This window comes from Cydia amplana, chromosome 5, assembly GCF_948474715.1.
Source record: "Cydia amplana chromosome 5, ilCydAmpl1.1, whole genome shotgun sequence".
Taxonomy (NCBI): Eukaryota; Metazoa; Arthropoda; class Insecta; order Lepidoptera; family Tortricidae; genus Cydia; species Cydia amplana.
In genome coordinates this window covers 8,477,832-8,501,263 of record NC_086073.1, presented here as the reverse complement: position 1 = coordinate 8,501,263, position 23,432 = coordinate 8,477,832, and the positions used below count along the sequence as shown (strand labels likewise).

General features: G+C 38.9%; 2 protein-coding genes across 3 annotated transcripts; both read left to right on the top strand.

Moving 5' to 3' along the window:
• The first annotated feature begins 171 nt into the window (after positions 1 to 171).
• LOC134647967 (importin subunit beta-1) lies at positions 172 to 11,122 on the top strand. Of its 2 annotated transcripts, XM_063502380.1 has the most exons (11): positions 172 to 343; positions 789 to 1,030; positions 1,611 to 1,791; positions 3,725 to 3,984; positions 4,267 to 4,453; positions 4,873 to 6,014; positions 6,423 to 6,593; positions 7,647 to 7,769; positions 9,326 to 9,618; positions 10,227 to 10,284; positions 10,814 to 11,122. In XM_063502380.1, exons 1-10 carry the CDS (start codon positions 286 to 288, stop codon positions 10,279 to 10,281), a joined length of 2,712 nt encoding a protein of 903 aa, XP_063358450.1. In that variant the 5' UTR covers positions 172 to 285; the 3' UTR covers positions 10,282 to 10,284; positions 10,814 to 11,122. The 2 variants fall into 2 exon arrangements, with proteins under 2 accessions (XP_063358450.1, XP_063358451.1); XM_063502381.1 differs by lacking the exon at positions 10,227 to 10,284.
• Positions 11,123 to 16,117: 4,995 nt separating this feature from the next.
• On the top strand, positions 16,118 to 23,229 carry LOC134647985 (adenosylhomocysteinase). Its single transcript, XM_063502409.1, has 4 exons — positions 16,118 to 16,277; positions 18,364 to 18,554; positions 21,365 to 21,517; positions 22,087 to 23,229. Exons 1-4 carry the CDS (start codon positions 16,256 to 16,258, stop codon positions 23,011 to 23,013), a joined length of 1,293 nt encoding a protein of 430 aa, XP_063358479.1. The 5' UTR covers positions 16,118 to 16,255; the 3' UTR covers positions 23,014 to 23,229.
• The last annotated feature ends 203 nt before the right edge of the window (positions 23,230 to 23,432 follow it).

Here is a 23,432-nt window from a genome sequence, read left to right as displayed (position 1 = left end):
TAAACTGCCATTCAAAAAAATAAAATATACTATGATTTTATAGCACTTTTTTAAGCCTACCGCAGCATACCGTTATACCGCTTAGTGATTAAAAATTGTTTGACAGTGAACAGGAAATTTATTTGTCAGCATTATTTTTCTTCAGTTACATGATACAATTTTGAATTTTATTTTAGTGTGGTAACACCAATAAGTGAGTGTTCTTTCGTCGTGTGCCGGTTTCCTCAGATTTTCGGCTCCCATATTTATCATTACCTTGAATTTAAGTTAGAACACTAATACAAGATGAATACCGAACCGATGTTACAACTTATACAAATATTGGAAAAGACAATATCTCCCGGTAAGTAATCATATTTCTTACAATACAATGAGCATGGCGTTTCTCAGTATAAATGTCAACCAATGTTATCGCCTAATTTTGTCTTGCACACAATGAACGCTACTATTTCAGTTCGATATTGTTGAAAATGCCGACTTACGATGATGGGTGCACGTTACATTTCTTTCAAAATGTAAATATTATTATGTCTAGGATAGAATCTTCTAGTTTGTAAAAATGTCTCGTTGCAAACGAAACATGCTGTTATTTTCTAACAGTTGGAAAGTTGAAGCTTAATGCGCGTTAGCATGTTGAACTCGAATTATAAACTTCCTTGGAAATACACACATAGATTATCACTTAATTGATAACCTCACTTGATAAGGCTGATGTTTTGTACCAAAAAAATCAGACATTAACCTTTCTAATTTCATAATAATTATATGAGTAAAATTGTATATTCCAGATCGAAATGAGTTGGAAGCAGCAGAAAAATACCTTGACCATGCAGCGGCCACAAACTTCACAGCATTTATCAAGATGCTGTCAGATGTGCTGGCACAGGGTGGCAACAGTCAGGTGGCGCGCATGGCGGCCGGCCTGCAGCTCAAGAACCACCTCACATCCAAAGATGCCTCACTCAAGCAACAGTACCAGCAGAGGTGGCTTGCCCTACCAGACGAAACTAGGCAATATATTAAGAAAAATGTAAGATGGCATAATGGAGCAAGCATATTATTCTTAGTCCTTTTATCAGTTGTTAGAGTTGTTCACACAAATCTGAGCCCAATCAGCTTTTTTTGGACTATTAAAACAATAGTCATTATAGAGTTCTATATGAAATACTAAGTGGCCTTTAAAGGCAAATTACTGATTTATTTTAAAATGTTCCCAAAAATCAATACCACAATTGTGTCCAAAAATGACAGGCTTATGGTTTTCGAATAAAAGCCCACCATGCAATAAGATTGTCAATTTAATTTAAAATCAATGGTGTAGGAACTATGGGGTTGATTTATTTTGTTTTTATAATCAAACATGATTTAAATTAGATTGAAGTAATAAGTACTATACCTTAGCAGGATAAAATTTATTTGGGGCTGTTCATAAATTACGTCATCTATTTTTGTCAATTTTTGACCCCCCCCCCCCTAAAATCATCCAAAAAATCATGATTCAAATTACCTCGTTTCCTCCTCCTACGTCATGCTACCATCATCCAATATCCAGACCCCCCCTAGACCAATTTATGAATAGCCCCTTTCAAGCTTTTAATTTGTTTTTATAGATCCTATTAGCAACTGGCACTGAAGACACCCGGCCCAGTTCTGCGGCGCAGTGTCTTGCATATGTGGCGGTGGCTGAACTCCCGGTGGGCCAGTGGAATGACCTCATTCCTAACTTGGTGGAAAATGTTGTTAATGCTCAGTCTACTGAACTAAAGAAGGAAGCCACTCTAGAAGCCATTGGTAAGTAAATTTGTTATACAAAGCAGGAAATGGTGGTAATTTTTCTATTTCATGAAATTAGGAAGTTGACTGAGCCTTGTTTAGGATGTAGTCTGGGAGGTGATGGGTGGGTACAATGTTTTATGGTTATGGGAGTCAATTCTATCTTTGGGACAAACTTATTAAATTGCACTTCTTTAGACAAGGTTTGTCTTTATTAACTACTAATGATAATTTTCTGTTCTTGGAATTTATAAGCACATAGTAATATGTGACGTTATCTATGAAAAGGGACCTTATTGTCGATGGCAGTTACGCCATTATTAACGCTGCCAATAAATACAATGCCGCGCGACGCTGTGCGAAGTAAGCGCCATCGACAATAAGGTCCCTTTTCATAGATAATGCCCCATATGGCTTAATTGAAGATCTTTAACTTTGAACTATCTCAGGAAACAAAAGCTTGAGAGTAGGTAGGGAGAAGCTTTTTTCTGGGTAACCAAATAACAATATAAAATGTTAGTAACCTAACCTAGGATTATCCTAATTTAAAGTTTAAAGAAAATTACACCAAAACCATCTTGAGAGTTATACGTCTCTTCCAGATTGTTATTCACATTATCAATATTTTAAAACCATGACAAACCTATGTATATGTGAGGGAGAGTTGTGTAGTCTACCATCTAGCACAGCTACACTACAGATATGGTTGGACCACTTGGGTTTCTGGGAGGACCTGAAATGGTCGGCAAATTTAATAACAGTTATTATAAGTATTTATTTCCAAACAGTTTCCTTGGAGAAAAATATTTGTTTTCCAGTGGTCTTTTGACACCTATAAGTTAAGAACTATATATATATATATATATATATATATGCATAATGAATCTGTGCATTCATATCTTGTCAAAATATTCCAATGATACCTATAATTATCAACTAACTAAAGTCAACAAAGAGTTGTAAAGAACAACTCACTCACTTTAGGTGCTTACAGGAACCATCAGTTAAGAACCATTGCCATACAGGAAAAAATGATAAGAATTTAATATTGCCAACTCAGATTTAACAAAGTGCTAATATTATCTGCTCAGACTTGGACAGTGTATATAAAAAATAAAGAAAAATAAAAAAGTCTTTTATAAGCGCTGGTGGCCTAGCGGTAAGAGCGTGCGACTTGCAATCCGGAGGTCGCGGTATTCGAACCCCGGGCTCGTACCAATGAGTTTTTCGGAACTTATGTACGAAATATCATTTGATATTTACCAGTCGCTTTTCGGTGAAGGAAAACATCGTGAGGAAACCGGACTAATCCCAATACGGGCCTAGTTTACCCTCTGGGTTGGAAGGTCAGATGGCAGTCGCTTTCGTAAAAACTAGTGCCCACGCCAATTACCTGGGATTAGTTGCCAAGCGGACCCCAGGCTCCCATGAGCTGTGGCAAAATGCCGGGACAACGCGAGGAAGAAGAAAAAGAAAAAAGCCTTTTATTACTGGTTATCATTACATAAATTATAAAGTATTTGTAATCTAACCTATGATACTATCTTCTTCTTCTCAGCATATTAGCATCCACTGCTGAACATATGCCTCTTTCATGGATTTCCATGTTGTTCTGTACGCGGCGGTTCTATGCCAGCCGGCCCTGCCGTCTTTCTAATGTCATCTGACCATCTGGCTCGTGGATTTCCATCCCTTTGGCTTCCCAGGTCTCCAGAACAGTACTCGCTGGCCCCATCAGTCGTCATCCCTTCGACAGATATACTATGGACAGTGTATATCTATCTATTAAGCCCTTTTGTTCTGAGTTAGAGTATGTCACGAGAAAGCTCAGTGTGCCGCTTGGCAAAGGCCTCCTCTAGCCCTTTCCATTGGGGTCTGTCGTGGGCCACTCTTCTCCATTTCGGGCCCGCTTTGAGATTGACAGTGTATATATACCTTTTTTAAATTGCAGGTTACATTTGCCAAGACATTGATGCTGAAGTGCTAACGGAGCAGAGTAACCACATCCTAACAGCCATTATCCATGGCATGAGGTCCACGGAGCCCAGCAACCACGTGCGACTGGCCGCCACTCAGGCTCTGCTCAACTCGCTTGAGTTCACTAAGGCTAACTTTGATAAGGAAAATGAGAGAAACTTCATTATGGAGGTTGTATGTGAGGCTACACAGTCAACTGATATGAGGATAAGTGTAGCAGCGCTGCAGTGTTTAGTAAGTATGGGTTTCTATTTACATGTTTAAAAAGATGAGTAAACTAGCAATTTCAGGAAATTCTTAGAACCTTTGTGGGTATATATTTATTATCGGGGAATTTAAAATATTACTTGTATGGGACACTAGAAGTTAGGTAATAGATCGAACCTTATAAAAGAGGAGAAAATAAATACCATTTAACTGGTATAGCTCTAGGTTTATAGATGTACCCCAGATTTTTTAATCCCAAAAATATAAGAACATTTTTTAAGGAAACAAATAATTGTACAATTTTTTTAGGTCAAAATTCTATCATTATACTACCAATACATGGAGCCATACATGGGCCAAGCACTGTTCCCCATCACCCTGGAGGCGATGAAGTCTGATGTCGACGATATATCACTGCAGGGCATCGAGTTCTGGTCCAACGTCAGTGACGAGGAAATAGACCTCGCCATTGAGGAGGCTGAGGCTGCCGATGCGGGTAAATATCCTGAACAACATTATATATTGCTGAATCAACTTTTTCTTGTTGTTATTCTGTCAGCCAGGCAACAGTAGCACAGTTTGTTAGAAGAGCTCACAGTTGGAAAGGGCTTATATCTATCACAAAACTGCATGTTTGGTTAATTTAAATACGTTAATTTAAGGGGTGACAAGAAAGTGTTGTCTTTGAAGGCTACTTGAGAAACACACTGATTCAATCTGATTTTTCCGATTTTAGAATCTGTATCACCTCTAACATCTCGATGTTATTTTCTGATAAATCTCTTACTCGAGGAAAATAATGCAGCTATAAAGGTTCGGTTTTCTCTTTTTTCCACGGCAGTGGAAAACAAACTGTTGCTTGTATATGTTAAGAAAAGGCATTTTGTCTTTATTGATCCCTTTATTGATTATCAGGTCGTCCTCCAGTACGAACCTCGAGGTTTTACGCGAGAGGTGCTCTACAGTACTTAGCACCGGTGCTAATGCAAAAGCTCACCAAACAAGATGACACTGATGATGAATTGGATTGGAACCCTTCTAAGGCCGCATCGGTTTGCCTAATGCTCCTGTCCAACTGCTGCGAAGACGAGATCGTTCCACACGTCCTGCCTTTCATCAATTTAAATATCAAACATGAAAATTGGCGGTTCAGGGAAGCCGCCCTAATGGCCTTCGGTTCTATATTAGGCGGTCTTGAAATTAATACTCTTAAACCTCTCGTCGAGAAGGCCATGCCGACCCTCATCGAGGCCATGTACGACTCCAGCGTCGCCGTGCGGGACACGGCGGCGTGGACCTTCGGAAGGATTTGCGAAATCGTTCCAGAGGCAGCTATCAATGAAACTTATCTCAAACCCTTGCTCGAGAGTCTCGTCAACGGACTAAAGGCTGAACCTCGTGTCGCGGCAAACGTTTGCTGGGCATTCACGGGATTAGCGGAGGCGGCGTACGAAGCCGCGGACTGTGGCGACTCCAACCAGCCTAAAACTTACTGTATGTCAAAGTACTTCGACTTCATCATTGAACGTCTCTTGGAGACCACTGACCGCCAAGACGCCGCACAACACAACTTGAGGTCTGCCGCCTACGAGGCGCTCATGGAGATGGTCAAGAACTCTCCCTCGGATTGCTATATCACCGTACAAAAGACGACGATGGTTATTTTGGAGCGACTGCAACAAGTCTTACAGATGGAGAATCATATTTCTAGCCAAGCGGATCGCTCGCAATTCAACGACTTGCAGAGCCTTCTGTGCGCGACCCTTCAGTCTGTTTTGCGTAAAGTGACCCCTGAAGATGCGCCGCAAATATCTGACGCCATCATGACGGCGCTTCTCACTATGTTCGCGAGCAACGCCGGCAAGGCTGGGGGCGTTCAAGAGGACGCTCTTATGGCCGTATCTACCCTAGTCGAGGTGCTAGGTGAAGGTTTCCTAAAATACATGGACGCCTTCAAAAGATATCTTTATGTTGGACTTAAGAATCACCAGGAATACCAAGTTTGCATAGCTGCTGTTGGATTAACTGGAGATATTTGCAGAGTACTGAAAAGTAAGGTGAGTTGAGGATCAGAAGTTAACATCTTATACCTCTCAACTAAGAAGGATTGATAAAATTATAAATTCTGCCTGTACCTTTTAACCGCCAGAGTCTGATATATGACATTACATAGCCAGCTCATTTCGCCACAGTCTGATAAATAAGACAAAGATCAGATTTGGTTTTTACAGCACATTTATAACTCCCGTAACTATGCCAACCTTACTCTGCGTGTTACAATTACTGTCGATGGCGACACGAGCACGCTCGATCAAAAATTGCTGGCGGTTAAAAGGTGGTAGAGTGGTTGACATTGACATGTCGAAAAGCCAGAGAGAGAGGGTTCTATTCCTAGTAATTTCTACCAGTCACCGGGTTTAATTTAGTGTTTATGCTTTGATGTTAACTAGTGGTTTGTGTGGCAGGCACTCCCCTACTGCGACGAGATTATCCTGCTGCTGCTGGAGAACCTCGGCGACCCGACCATCCACCGCTCCGTGAAGCCGCAGATCCTGTCCGTGTTTGGAGACATCGCTCTGAGCATTGGACCTGATTTCGCCAAATACTTCGATGTCGTCATGCAAATGTTGCTGCAGGTAATTAACCTGTCGAATCCCACGATATGACGTCACCATAAGCGTTCTGGCTCATATATGAGCCGTGGGAGCTGACAGATTAATACAATATTATGGCGCACAATTTAGATGGATACTGGTTTTTTAGGGTTCCGTAGCCAAATGGCAAAAAACGGAACCCTTATAGATTCGTCATGTCTGTCTGTTCGTCTGTCCGTCCGTATGTCACAGCCACTTTTTTCCGAAACTATAAGAACTATACTGTTGAAACTTGGTAAGTAGGTGTATTCTGTGAACAGCATTAAGATTTTCACACAAAAATAGAAAAAAAAACAATTAATTTTGGGGGTTCCCCATACTGTGAACTAAAACTCAAAAAAGTTTTTTTCATTAAACCCATACGTGTGGGGTATCTATGGATAGGTCTTCAAAAATGATATTGAGGTTTCTAATATCATTTTTCACCGAAAATTGGTTTGAACGAGATCTAGTAAGTAGTTTTTTTTTAATACGTCATAAATCCTCTAAATACGGAACCCTTCATGGACGAGTCCGACTCGCACTTGCCGCTTTTTTGGGGACCGTAAGCACAGCCGGCAATAATTAAGTGTGTTAAAAAACTGGCCAAGTGCGAGTCGGACTCGCGCATGGAGGGTTCCGCACCATCAACAAAAAATAGAGAAAAACAAGCAAAAAAAACGGTCACCCATCCAAGTACTGACCCCGCCCGACGTTGCTTAACTTCGGTCAAAAATCACGTTTGTTGTATGGGAGCCCCACTTAAATCTTTATTTTATTCTGTTTTTAGTATTTGTTGTTATAGCGGCAACAGAAATACATCATCTGTGAAAATTTCAACTGTCTAGCTATCACGGTTCGTGAGATACAGCCTGGTGACAGACGGACGGACGGACAGCGGAGTCTTAGTAATAGGGTCCCGTTTTTACCCTTTGGGTACGGAACCCTAAAAATAAAAAGTTTGACAGAAACTGATTTATAAACTATTTTTTTTTTCTCGTTCCAAAGTTGTTTTCCGGTTTACTAGAACAGATGGTTGTGTATGATTGGTTACAGGCCAGCAACGCGCAAGTGGACCGTAATGACTTCGCCATGGTGGAGTACTTGGGCGAGCTGCGCGAGAGCGTGCTGGAAGCGTACACCGGCATCATTCAGGGCCTGAAAGGAGCAGGCGGGGAGGTAAATCAACTGTTTACTGCTGTTTTCGTAGTATTTAGTAAATACTACTAATTTACTATTATTTGTTTTGTCGTTATTACTTAGTTCTCTTAGTAGGCAAATGATAAGTAAAAAACGTGACAGACTATTAGATTTAATATGTAACCCTAATGTGTGATACATACATACATAGATGTGTGTAACATACATACATCTAAGGCCGGATTAAGCATGTCGGGGCCCCTAGGCAGTGCAATGCTCGGGGCCCCCTTACAGTTAATTTTGCATACATAAGTTCAGTTGTTCAGTACAGGGAAGTAAGTTTGCGGTATTAATTTCAACCTTCAGGTGTCGGTTGAGCCGATCCGAACATGCCGAACGATGTCTTTTTCGCTCTTGCGTGGACATAAAGGTTTTTTATATTAGTTTTTGCCGATTCCTCCTTGCGTCCAGTGTGGTGAGAGCTCTTTTTTTCTCAATAAGTAGTTAAATATTTTGCGAGGCTGAACAGCGATTGTCCGACCATACGAGCCACATGATTAAAATTAACCTAATAATAAATAATTTACATGTGTTTAAATGATTATTCATTAACCAGTCAAACTAGCATGTAAATACAGGGTAAATGGGAATAGCAACAAAAATCGCGTGCGCAGCGAGCGCGAAATTTTTTGTGAAAAAATTGTGAAAGCGTGTTAAAAGCCTAAAAATCCGAAGTTACCCAGTGAGGCGAGCTTTCATGCGAGGTCAAAGCCGTGCTTCAGGGTAAGCTCAGCTAGATCACAGTCGCCAACCAATGTCCATTGTATTAAAAAGCGAGACCGCAGGCCGAGCTTGGCGCAGCGAGGCCAAAGGCTAAGCTGGAGAAGAGATTTGGTAGACGAACCAAAAATTAAGGTAAAAAGTGAGGCTGAAGGTCGAGCTCAGCAATCTCCACATTACTGAACAAGCCCGAAGCGTACTTATAACCAGCGAGGTGAGCTTTCATGCGAGGCAAAAGGCCAAGCTTCTGAAATCAATGTTTACATTTGTTAAAAAGCGACGCCGAAGGTCGAGCTGTAAGAAAGCAGCGCTCTGATACGAACCAATCGTCAAATGTTACTCAACAATAATATATGTGTCATACAAGACTTACTCGGAGGGCCGAAGTTTCATTTATGAGGTTTTAGGCCCTCGGGAGCCTGAAATTCGAGCTCGATTTACAGACTTTAAAAGCTATAAAATAACATAATTTATATAATCATTTGATGATTGTGTGTCTGAGAAACTGATATTGGACATTAGGTATAAGTAGGTACCATAAAAAAATATTTATGAATTTTGGCCATATGAAACACATTTTTTTTGGCGCGCGCGGGGCCGCCGGGGCCCCCTAGCCGAGGCGGGTCCCCCTAGTCGAGGCGGGGCCCATAGGCAGTTGCCTACTCTGCCTTAGGGTTAATCCGGCCCTGTCTATTAACTATAAAGACTTACTGAAAGTTTACAGATTTGAACTAAATAGTTAATATTAGCCGCTGTCGTCTATTGTTACCTACTCGTATTATAATAACGCTCACAGTTGATGCATCTTTCGACAGGTGCGCGCGGACGTGGCGCTGGTGGAGCCGCACGTGAACGCGATCGTGAGCTTCATGATGGCGGTGGCGGTGGAGCCGGAGCGCACGGACGCGCACATGTCGGCGGTGGCGGGGCTGGCGGGCGACCTGTGCGCGGCGTTCGGCGCGCGCGTGCTGCCCGTGCTGGAGCAGCGCCCGCTGCTGGACCTGCTGGCGGCCGCGCGCCGCTCGCGCACGTCGCGCACCAAGACGCTCGCCAACTGGGCCACCAAGGAGATCCGCAAGCTCAAGCAGCAGGCGCCGCCCGCCAGCTGGTCAGTACCCGAGCGTTGCCAACCCGCCACTGTTACTTAGGCCGCTTCCTCGGGCCGAGTGTGGCCCATCATTTCCGAAAATATTTTTTTCTTGGTGGCGATTTTTCCGTTCCCATATTTTTCCAGTGAAATTTCTTCGCTTTGTTTTGTTTACCATTATTTCTATTTTTGAATAGCTATTGGGAAATAATGGGTAAAGGGAAAATTTAGTTTATGAAAAAATTTGCACGTAAAATAAAATAAAGCGAAGAAATTCCACTGGAAAAATATGGGAACGGAAAAATCGCCACCAAGAAAAAATGATTTTCGGAAATTATGGGCCACACTCCTCGGTGCGATGTCTGATTTTGCATTGTTTCCGCAACTTTCACGTCTGTGATCAGGAAGCGGTCTTAAGAAACGCAAATATTTTACATCTATGTATGTCGATCGAAATCTAGCATAACTTATTCCGATTTGTCTTCCAGTTTTTCAACAGATATAATTATTTCCTATAAAGGTTTATCTCTAATAATTTCGGTTACTAAGTTGTACACATAGTAATAATATATACAATACGACTGATTGCAATTTGATTGAGCTGTACTTTCAATTTAACACGTTCCCAGTTTGTCGACGTCGTATGCCTACGGTGAAGTCTCCGCGAGTCCAGTGCGCGTATAGTCGGTTAGTTACTTCTTGTTTCATAATAAAGTGGACTCGTATATTATTATATATTCTGATTCTTACGGTTTGTCCTTCATTTGCTTGTTGATTGAATTGTGACTTCAACATAAGGTCTAAATATAAAAATACAATAACTAGCCCCCGGATAAAGTCCATTACAACACACTTTATAGGCACAATATTAAATAAATAAATAAATAAATAAATAAATAAATAAATATTATAGGACATTTTTACACAAATTGACTAAGCCCCACAGTAAGCTCAAGAAGGCTTGTGTTATGGGTACTCAGACAACGATAGATATAATATACAAATACTTAAATACATAGAAAACAACCATGACTCAGGAACAAATATCTGTGCTCACACAAATAAATGCCCTTACTGGGATTCGAACCCAGGACCGCGGCTTCACAGGCAGGGTCACTACCCACTAGGCCAGACCGGTCGTCAATATTACATCTTTACAATATAATGTTGTGCATAGCACCTGGAAAATTAATTAATGAAGACTTTCTGCTTCCAGATTTGAAAAAACGCTATATAAAAGCGACGTAATGCAGTTTCAAACCACCTGCTGCTGGTAAACAACTCAAATGTATGTCAGGTTATGTATAGCGTCTTTGGTGTCATTATTCATAAGTCGTTAGGTGCATTCGATTCCGGGCTTTTTTCTTCCGGTATAATTTCACTAGACTGTATATTATTTTGGGGAATTAAGTCTTATAAGCTGATTGTGTGCGCTCAATACCTAATAGTAAAGCAGTGCACTTTAATGGAGTTAAAAAGGCCATTTTCTCAGTTTAGTGGTCGTCTTCTTGGGCCTTGAAACCCAACCCGGCCCAACCAATTGATTTTACAGTACATATGGGGCTACTTTTCCGCACTAGTGCGTAAAATAGCACTTTTCGTGCGTATGTCGAAACTTTAAAGTGCCATATGTACTGTAAAACGTTCGATACACGTGCGAATAGGTAATTCGCAACTCGTGTCGATTTATAACACTCCCTTCGGTCGTATTTTAATTTACTCGTTTCGAATTTCCTCTTTTTCGCACTTGTATCGAAAATAACTATTATATTTGACCACTGGACTGCTTTTTCAACTCCATTACTTAATTTTAACATTTTAGTATTAATACAGAAGTTATGTCAGCGTCGATTGTTTTTAAAACGTAGATTATATCAATGACTATTGTAAAAAAAGAAACATGAGAAAAGTAGTTTTAGATTTTTTTTATAAGTAATCATTTATTTATAGATGATTACTGGTAGTGACGTTTTTTTTTAAACCGTGATGATAGTGTTTATGCGTAGTATTTTTTTGCGTTTATTAACACTGCTTTCTCTGTTTCTTATTTTGATTAGTTTGTCGGCTATGTAAGTAGTTGACGAGTAAACATAGGGAAGAGGCAATGGCAAGCCTTCACCTAAAATGCCGATTGTGATGGGTGAGGGAACTACCCTATGTTTATTTTTTCCTGTAGTGTAATTTCTATCGTCTCGTAACAGTTATACTTAAGAAGGCTCTAGCGAGTTATATACCCCTACAAAGTATTATGCAGATGACATTATATCCGGATTAAATTTAAAGTAGTAAATGATATCAAGTCGGTAAATGATCGACATAACGCCTGCGAACAGTGCACCTGGCGCGGTTTACTATTCGGAGTAATTTAAGTACGCCTGACTATAGTAATCTTTCCATGTTAATCTTTAAAGTTAAAGCATTTTTCCTATTTGGTATTTTAAATACAGACAGTGGCTGTGGTATGTTTACTTATGTGAGAAAAAAGTGATAGTGAATATAATTTGAAAGCGCGACAGTATGAAAGAGGACGAATGTTATTTTAGGCATGCACACGTGCAAGGGATTATGAATTTTATAAATTTATTACTAATTGTGTTTTGTAACAGTGCGAAAAGGCGTATGAATGATCGAGAATGCATGTAAAAGGAGACGAATGGACGATTATCACAGATCTTTTGTAAACTAAGGCATGTGTCGATCTTAATGGAGAGATGGATTATTGTATAAGGTTCCATCAACTTTAATTGAGACAGGAGGCCGCCATATTGGTGATAGCTACTTGTTCATCACAGTACTCGTCTACCAAACAACAATACGATATTTGGTTTCAAATAAAACTTTTATTTAAATTAAACAATATGCATATTATTTATAATAAAACAAACCATTTAAACTTAAGGTTCTCTTCATACTCGTAGCTAGTATTTGTGGTGAGTAAGTAGACGCTGCCTTCGAATCTCGAGCTTACATTATTTGTACATATGTAATTAATATCGTTTCCTTGCGACATTGAGTGGCAATCTATTGTTGGCCATGCGACTGATAACTACTGAACCGCAACTTTAAGAATAGGAATATCAAATACAATGAGTTTAAATTAAAACCATGGATATTAAGTCTGTGAAATCAGCTCAATTTGGTACTAAGCTAAATTATTTTGTTATATCAGCGACGTAACAAAATCACATATTTTAATTAAATATAGGATAAAACTAGTATGTCATCGGTGCGTATCTATTTTTGAACAATTCTAATAATGGTGGTTTGGAATCGCTATTTCGATAATAATTTTTCATCAAACCATCGTCCATCACCTTTTGTTATTTAGAAAAACATAGCAAAGTAATCAATCATGTTCATTTCCTTAATGCGTTGCTGGTTAGATTTATGTTCAATATTAGGTATCCCAAATCTTTTTTTTTTTAACCCTGCCAACTAAAGTTGCAACTACACAACCGGATAATTTGAAAAGCAGCAACTAACCTAAGATGAAAATGTCGGTGAATTTTGGTGCTACTTGTGAAGAGAGGAAATGATTAATGGGCCAAAACTTTTTGAATTATACGTTCAAATATAATCTTTGTTTGCGGCAATTCAAGTAATCTGGTGATTAAACTCAGTACTGTCTTGTGTGCGTCAGCTTATTTTACAGACTAGTTACTTCTAGTATCTATCTCGCTCGTTACCGAGATGACTGTCCATAAACTAGGTACATATGTAGTTTACAAACTTCGTGTTACCTGTTTCTTAACATAGTCGATTCTTGGTTACCTAGTTTTATGAGTAATGTAGACTAATTAAGCGATGCTCATTTTTACTTTTATGTAGTTCTTCGGTGCAGGTCGCTGAGTAGCACGGGTATGGTATTGATATACTTACCTACTTATTTATTTTAAATTAGTCATAATCCTGAAATGACTGTCAAAAAACACATCGCAGTTTGATATTGTTGCCATAAACGTCGATTGACTTAAGTGCCTTTTACTCGTACGAACTCGTGACGCTTCCTGAAACAAAGTATACTCTTATCGGTTGTTGATGTTACATTTTGTATCTATAATTACCGCACCGTACAGCTGTAACTATAAAACGTATGCCGAGCTAATTGCGCGTTACACAAATGCGTTACTTTACAATAGGTAGCGGAAATGGTCAAGTTTATGCGGGGCGGGCAGCCCCCAGTGTGGACCGAGCTGGTCGCCAGGTGAATGCCGAATTGCCGATTGAGTTGGAGTGTCTGCTAGTCTGTGAGCATCACTGACAGGGATGATGTTTGCGCGAATTATGCAAGATTTTTTTAGTGCGTCTTATTGATCTTCAGATTTTATTTGTATTGATCAAATGATGCGCCGTATTTAAAGTTTGTTTTAATTGAGTATGATAGGAGAATGTGTGAGGACTAGTGCCATGCCATGAAAGGTTCTGAATTAGAATCGAAGGCATCGAGTCGATGAATACCACCCACTTTTCCTGCGCGAAAAAAGATTAAAATTATTTTGTTACATCATTTTATTTAATTACTTTCTTTTGACTCTGAATACTATTCTGTAAACTGTTCTATAGTAAATAAAACATTTAGATGTTAACAATGTTTGTTTTAATATTCTATTCCAGTATATTAAAGTTCAAGTCTCCTACAAGACATTATCCCCAACCCAACGTCCCCGACAGCGATCTGAATCTGGATCAGTGACTCCTGTGTTGCCCGAGGGCCTACCGCAAAGAGTACCTAAAGCATGTATGGCCTACCGCCAACATCTAACAAATCGAAATCCAGCTATAGAGAGGCAGATTCACTTTCGATTTTTCGATGTTTGCGGTAATCCCACAGGCACGGATGTAAAGCCTGACCGGAATATGTATATGATCACGCGCCATGTTGCGGAATTTCACTGGAACTTTTTTTTCTTACTATCAATGAACTGTCACATGAAAATAACAGCGCCCTCTTGACAACATACCTAATGATCAGATGTGACGTTATCTATGAAAAGGGACCTTATTGTCGATGGCGGTTACGCCATTATTAACGATGCTCCGATATAAATAGAATGCCGCGCAACGTTGTGCGGCGTAAGCGCCATCGACTTCGACAATAAGGTCCCTTTTCATAGATAATGCCCCATATAGGGATTGATATAGGGTCAGCGCGATTTGCGCTAGTTTTCGTCCACTTGACGAAATTTGAATGTAAACCTACATTGCTGCACAAATTTCGACGTATTGCAATCCTGTATAAACAATATATCTACATAAAAATGATATTTTGCTAGTAGCTAATTAAAAAAATATAATTTTTTTGGTAATCCGTCAAGTGGACGAAAACTATTTAGCGTAATGACCCAATTACTGGTCGTCGGCATAGGGGCCGTGCGCATTGTAGGGTCGGCCGTCTTGTGGCCTGAATTGGAAACAAACTACCAGAGGGCCTACCACGAATACCGAAGATTACAAAATGCGGGCATCTTTCTCTGTCACTAATTACGCCTTAATTGGGGTAAACTTTAGGCCTATTAAATATTGTGGTCACGGTGGGCCCTCAAGAGGCTCAGACCCAAATGGACACACTTCGACGTTGGTAGGCGCACCGCATCTGGAACGCTGGGTAGAAAAGAGGCCATAAGGTACGCTGACTTTCTTTACAACCAATCGCAAACCCCGTATAATAGTAGTCACTAGTGGTCTAAGATACGTTATAAGGAATATCACATGGTTGCAAAATTACATCCATCTTGAGCGTTAACGCTTGAATCCATTCTTACGTTCAGGATTATGTTTTAGAGTCCCTCGCTGCGTTCGGGATTCTATACGGACCATGCAAGTTGGAGGGTCTGCCATCTTGTGACCTAAATCGGAAGCCTAAACTTGACGCCAAAGCAGGTGCTGCCCCCTACAGTACACGCACGCTCTCTTACGCGTTGTAGGTTCTGCCATCATGTACCCTAAATCGGAAACATAAACTTGACAGTTCAAGCACCAATCCTTAGCTTCAGAGGATTCAATGTGCGCTCACGCCGTAAGTATGTTAGTTTGCTCTCTTGTGTTGTGACACAATACCTATTATTATCTTATTATACTATTTTTAGTTTTACAGTAGTCGCCCAAGGCGATTTGCGATCTTACGATAATGAAAACGGTCACCTATAATTATAGTTGGTCAAACCAAATTGTCAGTAAATAAAAACTATACTCATCCTTTCTTTTGGGTGATGGTACTAGTCATGTACTAGTGTAAGACAAAGATAGTATGAATATCTCTGTCTATGTTTGAAATGAGACAGCTAGTCCTTTGACAAACTATATTTTATTTACTATAGAACTATAGTTCCTATTTCGTTACGGAACCCTAAACACGAAATATTGACGTTGTCAAGTAGCTTCGTTTGTGTATCTAGCGCAAGTGTAGTCGCAGCTTTATTCGTTCTGTGTGCAAAGTTCTTTATTGGATGCTGAGAGGGGTGAGGCGTGAGCCGCGTGAGGGGGAAGCAGATCTGTCAAGTCGTCCATGCTTGTCGGTCTCGCAGCGATTCCACATTAAGCATTTCTTTTATAATCGCGGTTTACGCGCGCAACACGCATTTCATCACATTTTTTAATAAATATAAAACGGCCCAAAGCCCCAAAAGTTGCTTAATATTTTGTTAATAATATAACTATAATGAAGCCCCCGTACAAAATTGGTAAGTACAGTGTATTTAAACGATTTATCTCGTAGAAATAGTTAACATTTGTGCTTAATACCTACAAGACATTAAATTAATTTGTTCCGGTATTTGTAATTCACCATATGCAACCTAAATGTTATTACGTTTGTTATGCATATAGGTTATGTTAGTAACATGCTTCTATTTAGGTAATTTTGCTATAATATAACATTTTTAACATCAGTAGTGACACAAGCTGCATAAAACACGACTATTCTTCTTGTTGAGATAGCTTCTTATCTACTTGTACTGGACGCTAATCCCCAATGTATTAATCTATTAATGTGATAATGATAACACAATAATATTAGTAATCCTTAAGATTTAATTGTGAATGTTGATCCTTATCTTTTAACAGATTCAGAGATTTTTATTATACTGTATCTTCACAATTCCCACTGTATTATTCTACTGTATCATCACAATTCCCATTGTTTAATTATAAAACAGTGATGATGCTCATGTATGTAGGTATGAGGAAATACAATGCTAAATAATCTTTAATAGAAAAAAACCGACTTCTCTAACTACTAGCCTGGACCCACTTAACGGCGCTTATACTTTATTTGGTAATATAGCTGGTCAACCAAATCTTGTCAGTAAAAAAAGGCGCGAAATTCAAATTTTCTATGGGACGATATCCCTTCGCGCCTACATTTTTCAAATTTGCCGCCTTTTTCTACTGTCAAGATCTGGTTGACCAAGTATATGTATACATTTTATGGTAATCATAGTGGTATATTTAGTTTAGGTACCATAGTGATTTTCCGGGTCAAGGTCCGGGTCCGTGTCCGGATCCGAGTCCGGGTCCGAGTCCGAGTACGGGTCCGAGTCCGGAGTCCGGGGCCCAGTCCAAGTCAAAATCGAAATTCAAAATCACAAAACGTGTACTATGCGTCGTTGAAGAGTTCTGTTCTGATCATCATCAGCAGTTCCACTTCATCAAATGCCACAGTTTGTAATGTAAATGCTTGATTTTCTGATGAAAATATATAAAATTCTATACGTATGCCTTTAAGATTTTAGAAGTTCCCTCTATTTCTCATGGATCCCATGTTCAGGACTTGAGATTGACATAAATGTGCCTAAAAACCTAACTTGCTTAACAAACATAACGAAAAGGACAAATCGCCAAATGCGAGCTATGCGTCGTTGAAGAGTTCCGTTATGATCATCATCAGCAGTTCCACTTCATCAAATGCGACAGTTTTTAATGAAAATGCTCGATTTTCTGATGAAAATACAAAATTCTCTATATGCATGCCTTTAACATTGGAGGAGTTCCCTCGATTCCTCGTGGCCACATGATGGAAATCATCAGAACTCGAGCTTGACAAAAATGTGGCTTAAAAACTTAACTTGCTTAACAAACATAACGAAGAGGACAAATCGCCAAACGTGACCAATCGTCGTTGAAGAGTTTTGTTCTGATCATCATCAGCAGTTCCGCTGCATCAAATGCGACAGTTTTTAATGAAAATGCTCGATTTTCTGATGAAAATACAAAAATCTCTATATGCATGCCTTTAAGATTTGAGGAGTTCCCTCGATTCCTCATGGATCCCATCTTCAGAACTCGAGCTTGACAAAAATGTGGCTTAAAAACTTAACTTGCTTAACAAACATAACGAAGAGGACAAATCGTCAAACGTGTACTATGCGTCGTTGAAGAGTTCCGTTCTGATCATCATCAGCAGTTCCACTTCATCAAATGTCACTTTTTTGAATGTATATGCTTGATTTGTTGATAAAAATACAAAAATCACTATATGTATGCCTTTAAGATTTGAGGAGTTCCCTCGATTCCTCATGGATCCCATCATCAGAACTGGGTTTTGACAAAAACGGGACCAATCTGTAAGCATATACATGCAATCAAAAAAAAAATTTTTCAAAATCGGTCCAGCAATGACGGAGATATGGAGTAACAAACATAAAAAAAAATATTTTAGATTTGGAAGTCGGTTATAAATAGCAGACTTTAGAATCTGTTGAAATCTGCTACATTTTACACATTTGGTATTAATTTACATTACTAATTAGCATTATCTTCATATTTTAGCTGATGAGAAGCTTGCCGAGTTGGGCCGCAATGAAATCATGCTGGCCGAGAAAGAGATGCCGGGTCTAATGGCCTGCCGTCGCAAGTATGCACCTGCGCAGACCCTGAAGGGAGCCAGGATCGCTGGCAGCCTTCACATGACTGTCCAGACTGCAGTACTCATTGAAACTCTCATTGAACTTGGCGCTGAGGTGAGTCTATTATTATTCATTACAATCTTTAAGGTTTAATTATAACCAGTCTATTGAAGCACATGGCCATTAACATTTGCCCTTAGTATTTAATAGAACAAGCCAGAAATTGAAAGTTGTAGTCGAGTCAAGTTGTGTTGTGGAGCTCAATGTGGAAATTCGAATTGAGATATGTAATAGGATTAATGAGTTAAAAAGAAAAAGTTAATGTGATGTAAGTGATTTTAAGCTGACATGGTCATTGATATTACTATTAATAAAAAGGGTATTTTTTACCATGTATATTTTGTTAAATACAACTTGCAAAAACAAGTACATACATTGTAAATACCTCAGCTTGAATAGTAGCTCACTATTGTAATAAATAAGTAATAGATCTTGAGCAGAAATAAGTTTTTTATCTAATCAGTCCTATCTTGAGTTGTTGGATTTGACTGACAATAATTGCTTATCATTTTCCATCACAAAATATCAATGCTATCTGATGTCTTTCACAATTGGTTCCTTTAACTTAGTTAAAAGTCATTAGTCTGTGCGGAATGGAATGTATTGGGCCCCATTCTATGACTCTGCTGGTTCCGCTCAGACTCTAAAGACAAAGAGCCCAAAAATATTTATTAGTCACCTCATTTTGCGTAGACTTGTATATCACACCATGGTAAAATTTATTTAAACACAGATAGGTACCCTGAAAATATTACCTTCACTGGCCTCCCTTCTTTGTGGTTACATGTGTGTCATCCTCATCTATAATTCATTAAACAGCAAGTCATGTTCAAATATCATATCTATGTGGAATATAGATAGAATAGAAAGATAATACCTACCTTCCTATTGTTCCTATCTATGTTACACGTTACATATCTACTTATTTAATTATGGCGGTTTAACACGTTGGATTAGGATCCATCCGCACCTCACTCTGGTGTGCGAAATCGACATTGCTGTATATGTCCATAGCACTGCTTAAACACAGAAGCAGTATATGAATTTGCATCAGTATAGAACCGACAACCTAGTATCTCATAATATTTTTTTTTAATGTATGGGTAATTTCATTATCATAATAATGAATTAAATAATGTGTTTATCATTAATATCATCATCATATTTTGTCATCTTTATCTTCCACCCTTGACCTGTGTAGTTCATTTTATGTAAACATCACAATATCTTATGATTACTATCATTGGTCAAGTAACATGATATTCATTTTACACAATATATATATATATATGTCGGAGCGAGACACCAGAAGGACGTATTGCAGTGTTACAGTTCATAGCTTTAAACGCCTGTATAAAGTCGATTAGCAATGTTTGGCTACTTATTATTTGCTTGTAACGGAATAATAAAGTTGCGTAGTGAATAACGCCACCATCTATTGGCGTATTGTTGAACTAAGATGACAGGTAGAAGGCTTTCGAACGTCAAGAGGTGTATCTTGAGTGAACGTAGGCACGAGTGAGCATTTTTGTCGTTATGTTGGTAGACTGGTCAGGCAGGTTTACCAACTTGAATTGGAGGCGGGAGCAGTGGGCTCCGCCGCTGGAACTGGCTGTGGCTTCCTTCCTTCTTCTTGATCGGACCGCGCTAGAGATCGGACGTTAGCCAAGCTCGTGCCTAATTCGCTACGTTCCTGAAGGCTTATACCTGAAGGATTATTCTGAAAGCTTATAGATTCTCACGTTCTTTAACCGTTTTGCTAAGTGTTTTATTCCAAGTGTTATTTTGATTTCGTATGTACCATTAGAAGCTTACTTTTGTAAAATAAAGAAACTATGTGTTGTTTTGAAAAGATGTGTCCCGCCGAGTTTGTTGCCGGGTTAAATCTTCTCGGGTCAGAAGTGTAGGGTTGGAGCCGGTGTAGTTTGACTTAATAAAGATTTGAACGATTTCATTTGATCTTTTTATTTTAATTGAATCCGATTCCATCGTAAGATCGTTTAGTTATTTTGATTATTTAGTACTGAAATTTGAAGTTAACGAGTCCGAATGTTTATTTCATGCGTAATTAATAAAATATATATATATATATTATTAATTCTGCCAAGGTGTAGGGGGGCAACTTAGACCGGGATAATTTAAACTACATAATTGAAATATCTTCCATGTTTTACATTATTATCTAGAGCACAGATTATATAATAGTTCTAGAGTGCCATATGTCCAGATAGCGAAAAAGATGTGTTGTGTGTGGCTCTAATTAATAATGTAAAACATGGAATATTTGCCCCTCTGCACCTTTACACAATTAAAAAATCTTGCATGATGAAATTTGACTAAATGTTCACTAATTAATTAATAAATATTATGGGACATTCTTACACAATTGGACCTAGTCCCAATAAGGCTTGTGTTGTGGGTACTAGGTACTAGGTGACAATATTTATCTGTATAATCGACATGTACATGAAGTTGATTCACCCATACATATAATGTTATGCCTGAATAAGCATTAGTTTAGTGGCGACTTTGCTACAAAAAATGGTGCCAATGTTTAGTAGGTACTTTCCAGTGGCAAATACTTATTTGGTGCTTGTTTTATTTAATGATTGATTATGATACTCAAATCTCAAACTATTGTGTTTGGGGTTTTTAGAATTGTCTCGATGAGTATTAGTTGCATGTGGAATAAAAATAGTCATGAATAAATCTTGTACCAAAAATTAAATTTTTGCCATACCTAAACTTAGTAAAGTTACATACTACGATATTCCAAGCTCCAGTCTCCAGTGAACTAAAGAATTAGGATGTTTTTCACATCTTTCAACCAACTCATCTACTTAATGTACTTTGCTTACCAACAGGTCCAGTGGTCTAGCAGCAACATCTACAGCACACAGGACGAGGCGGCGGCGGCCCTGGTCGCCCGCGGCATTCCTATCTACGCGTGGAAGGGCGAAACGGAAGAAGAATACATCTGGTGCATAGAACAAACACTTGTTTTTGCTGATGGAAAGGTGAATATACTATTTAATACAAAGTAGTTGTTTACTCTCTTCACTAACTCGTCACTTGCAATAATATCTTACATAGTGTGCAAACATATAATGGAAAATATATATGGTAGACATCTGACTCATGCCGGCTACATACCTAACTATAAATCGTAGCGATTAATCTGTGCAGTCCGATTTGCCCAGTTTTATCTACCGTGTGTATGACAAATCGTTGTCGATTATCGTAACGATTTGTCATACACACGGTAGATAAAACTGCGCAAATCGGACTGCTCAGATTAATCGCTACGGTTTATAGTTAACGTGTGTAGCCGGGGTCAGAGTGCTTATCATTATCACTGTCCCAGTACATGTCAATTTATCACAAGTCACTGTCAATATAGGTAAAATTCAATGTGTTATCTATTGGGCACTAAGTTACTGACATGTTGACCTTATTAGAGTTATTATTCAAACATGCTTAAATGGGCACTGGCTAGAGAATAGAGACAATAGTCCTAATTTACTAATTATATGTTTTATGGAATAAACGGATTAACAAAATGTAACAGATACAATTTTTGTTTCAGCCTTTAAACATGATTTTGGATGATGGTGGTGATTTGACCAACTTGGTGCACAAGAAATATCCCCAATACTTGGAAGGTGTTAAGGGCATTTCAGAAGAAACTACCACAGGAGTACACAATCTGTACAAGATGTTCAGAGAAGGAACACTGAAGGTACCTGCTATCAATGTAAATGACTCTGTCACAAAGAGCAAGTTTGACAACTTGTATGGATGCAGGGAGTCTCTGCTGGACGGAATCAAAAGGGCGACAGACATTATGGTTGCAGGGAAAGTCTGTGTGGTAGGTGGATATGGAGATGTCGGCAAAGGTTGCGCCCAAGCCTTCAAAGGATTTGGAGGCAGGGTTATTGTTACGGAGATTGATCCTATCAATGCCCTTCAAGCAGCAATGGAAGGCTTCCAAGTCACCACAATGGAAGAAGCATCAGAGGTTGGACAAATTTTTGTCACCACCACTGGCAACCTTGACATAATCACCAAAGATCACTTCTTAAGAATGAAAGATGATGCGATTGTTTGCAACATTGGTCACTTTGATTGCGAGGTAGATGTTGCTTGGCTGGAAAACAATGCCAAGAAAGTGAACATTAAGCCTCAGGTTGATCGTTATGAACTTGAAAATGGCAATCATATTATTGTGTTGGCAGCTGGTCGTCTGGTTAACTTGGGCTGCGCTACTGGCCATTCTTCATTTGTCATGTCTAATTCTTTCACTAATCAAGTATTGGCCCAAATTGAATTGTGGACGGCTCATCAGAAATATCCTATTGGTGTCCACACTCTACCCAAGAAGCTGGATGAGGAAGTAGCTGCTCTACATCTGGACCACCTGGGAGTCAAACTCACCAAGTTGACTCCCAAACAAGCCAAATACATTGGTGTTCCTGTTGAAGGTCCATACAAGCCAGATCACTACAGATACTAAATTTTAAGATCATTGGACTGGAAATAATAATTAAACTTGTGTCTGGCTATTTACTTAAATACTTTACCAAAACATTTTTCAGTGATTCTTACCAGCATAATATATACTGATGATAACATTATGAAATTAAATATGTAGATATACGTATAAGTGCAAGTGTTATATAACTCTTTTATAAACTGCAATATACTAATAAATGCATTTGTTTTCAAACATCGTTTTATTATGCCTTACTTATTTAATATTAAAAACTTTGACAAAACATTCGCCTTTCTATGTTTTATATTAAGCTAACAGGTTGAGGGAAAATAATGAAAGGCACATAATTATTACAACCTTTTTAATTTCAGCATTAGTTGTTATATATGCGCGGCTTATGGCTTTCCCCAAAATTGGGGTGGAACGGATGTACTTTTAGT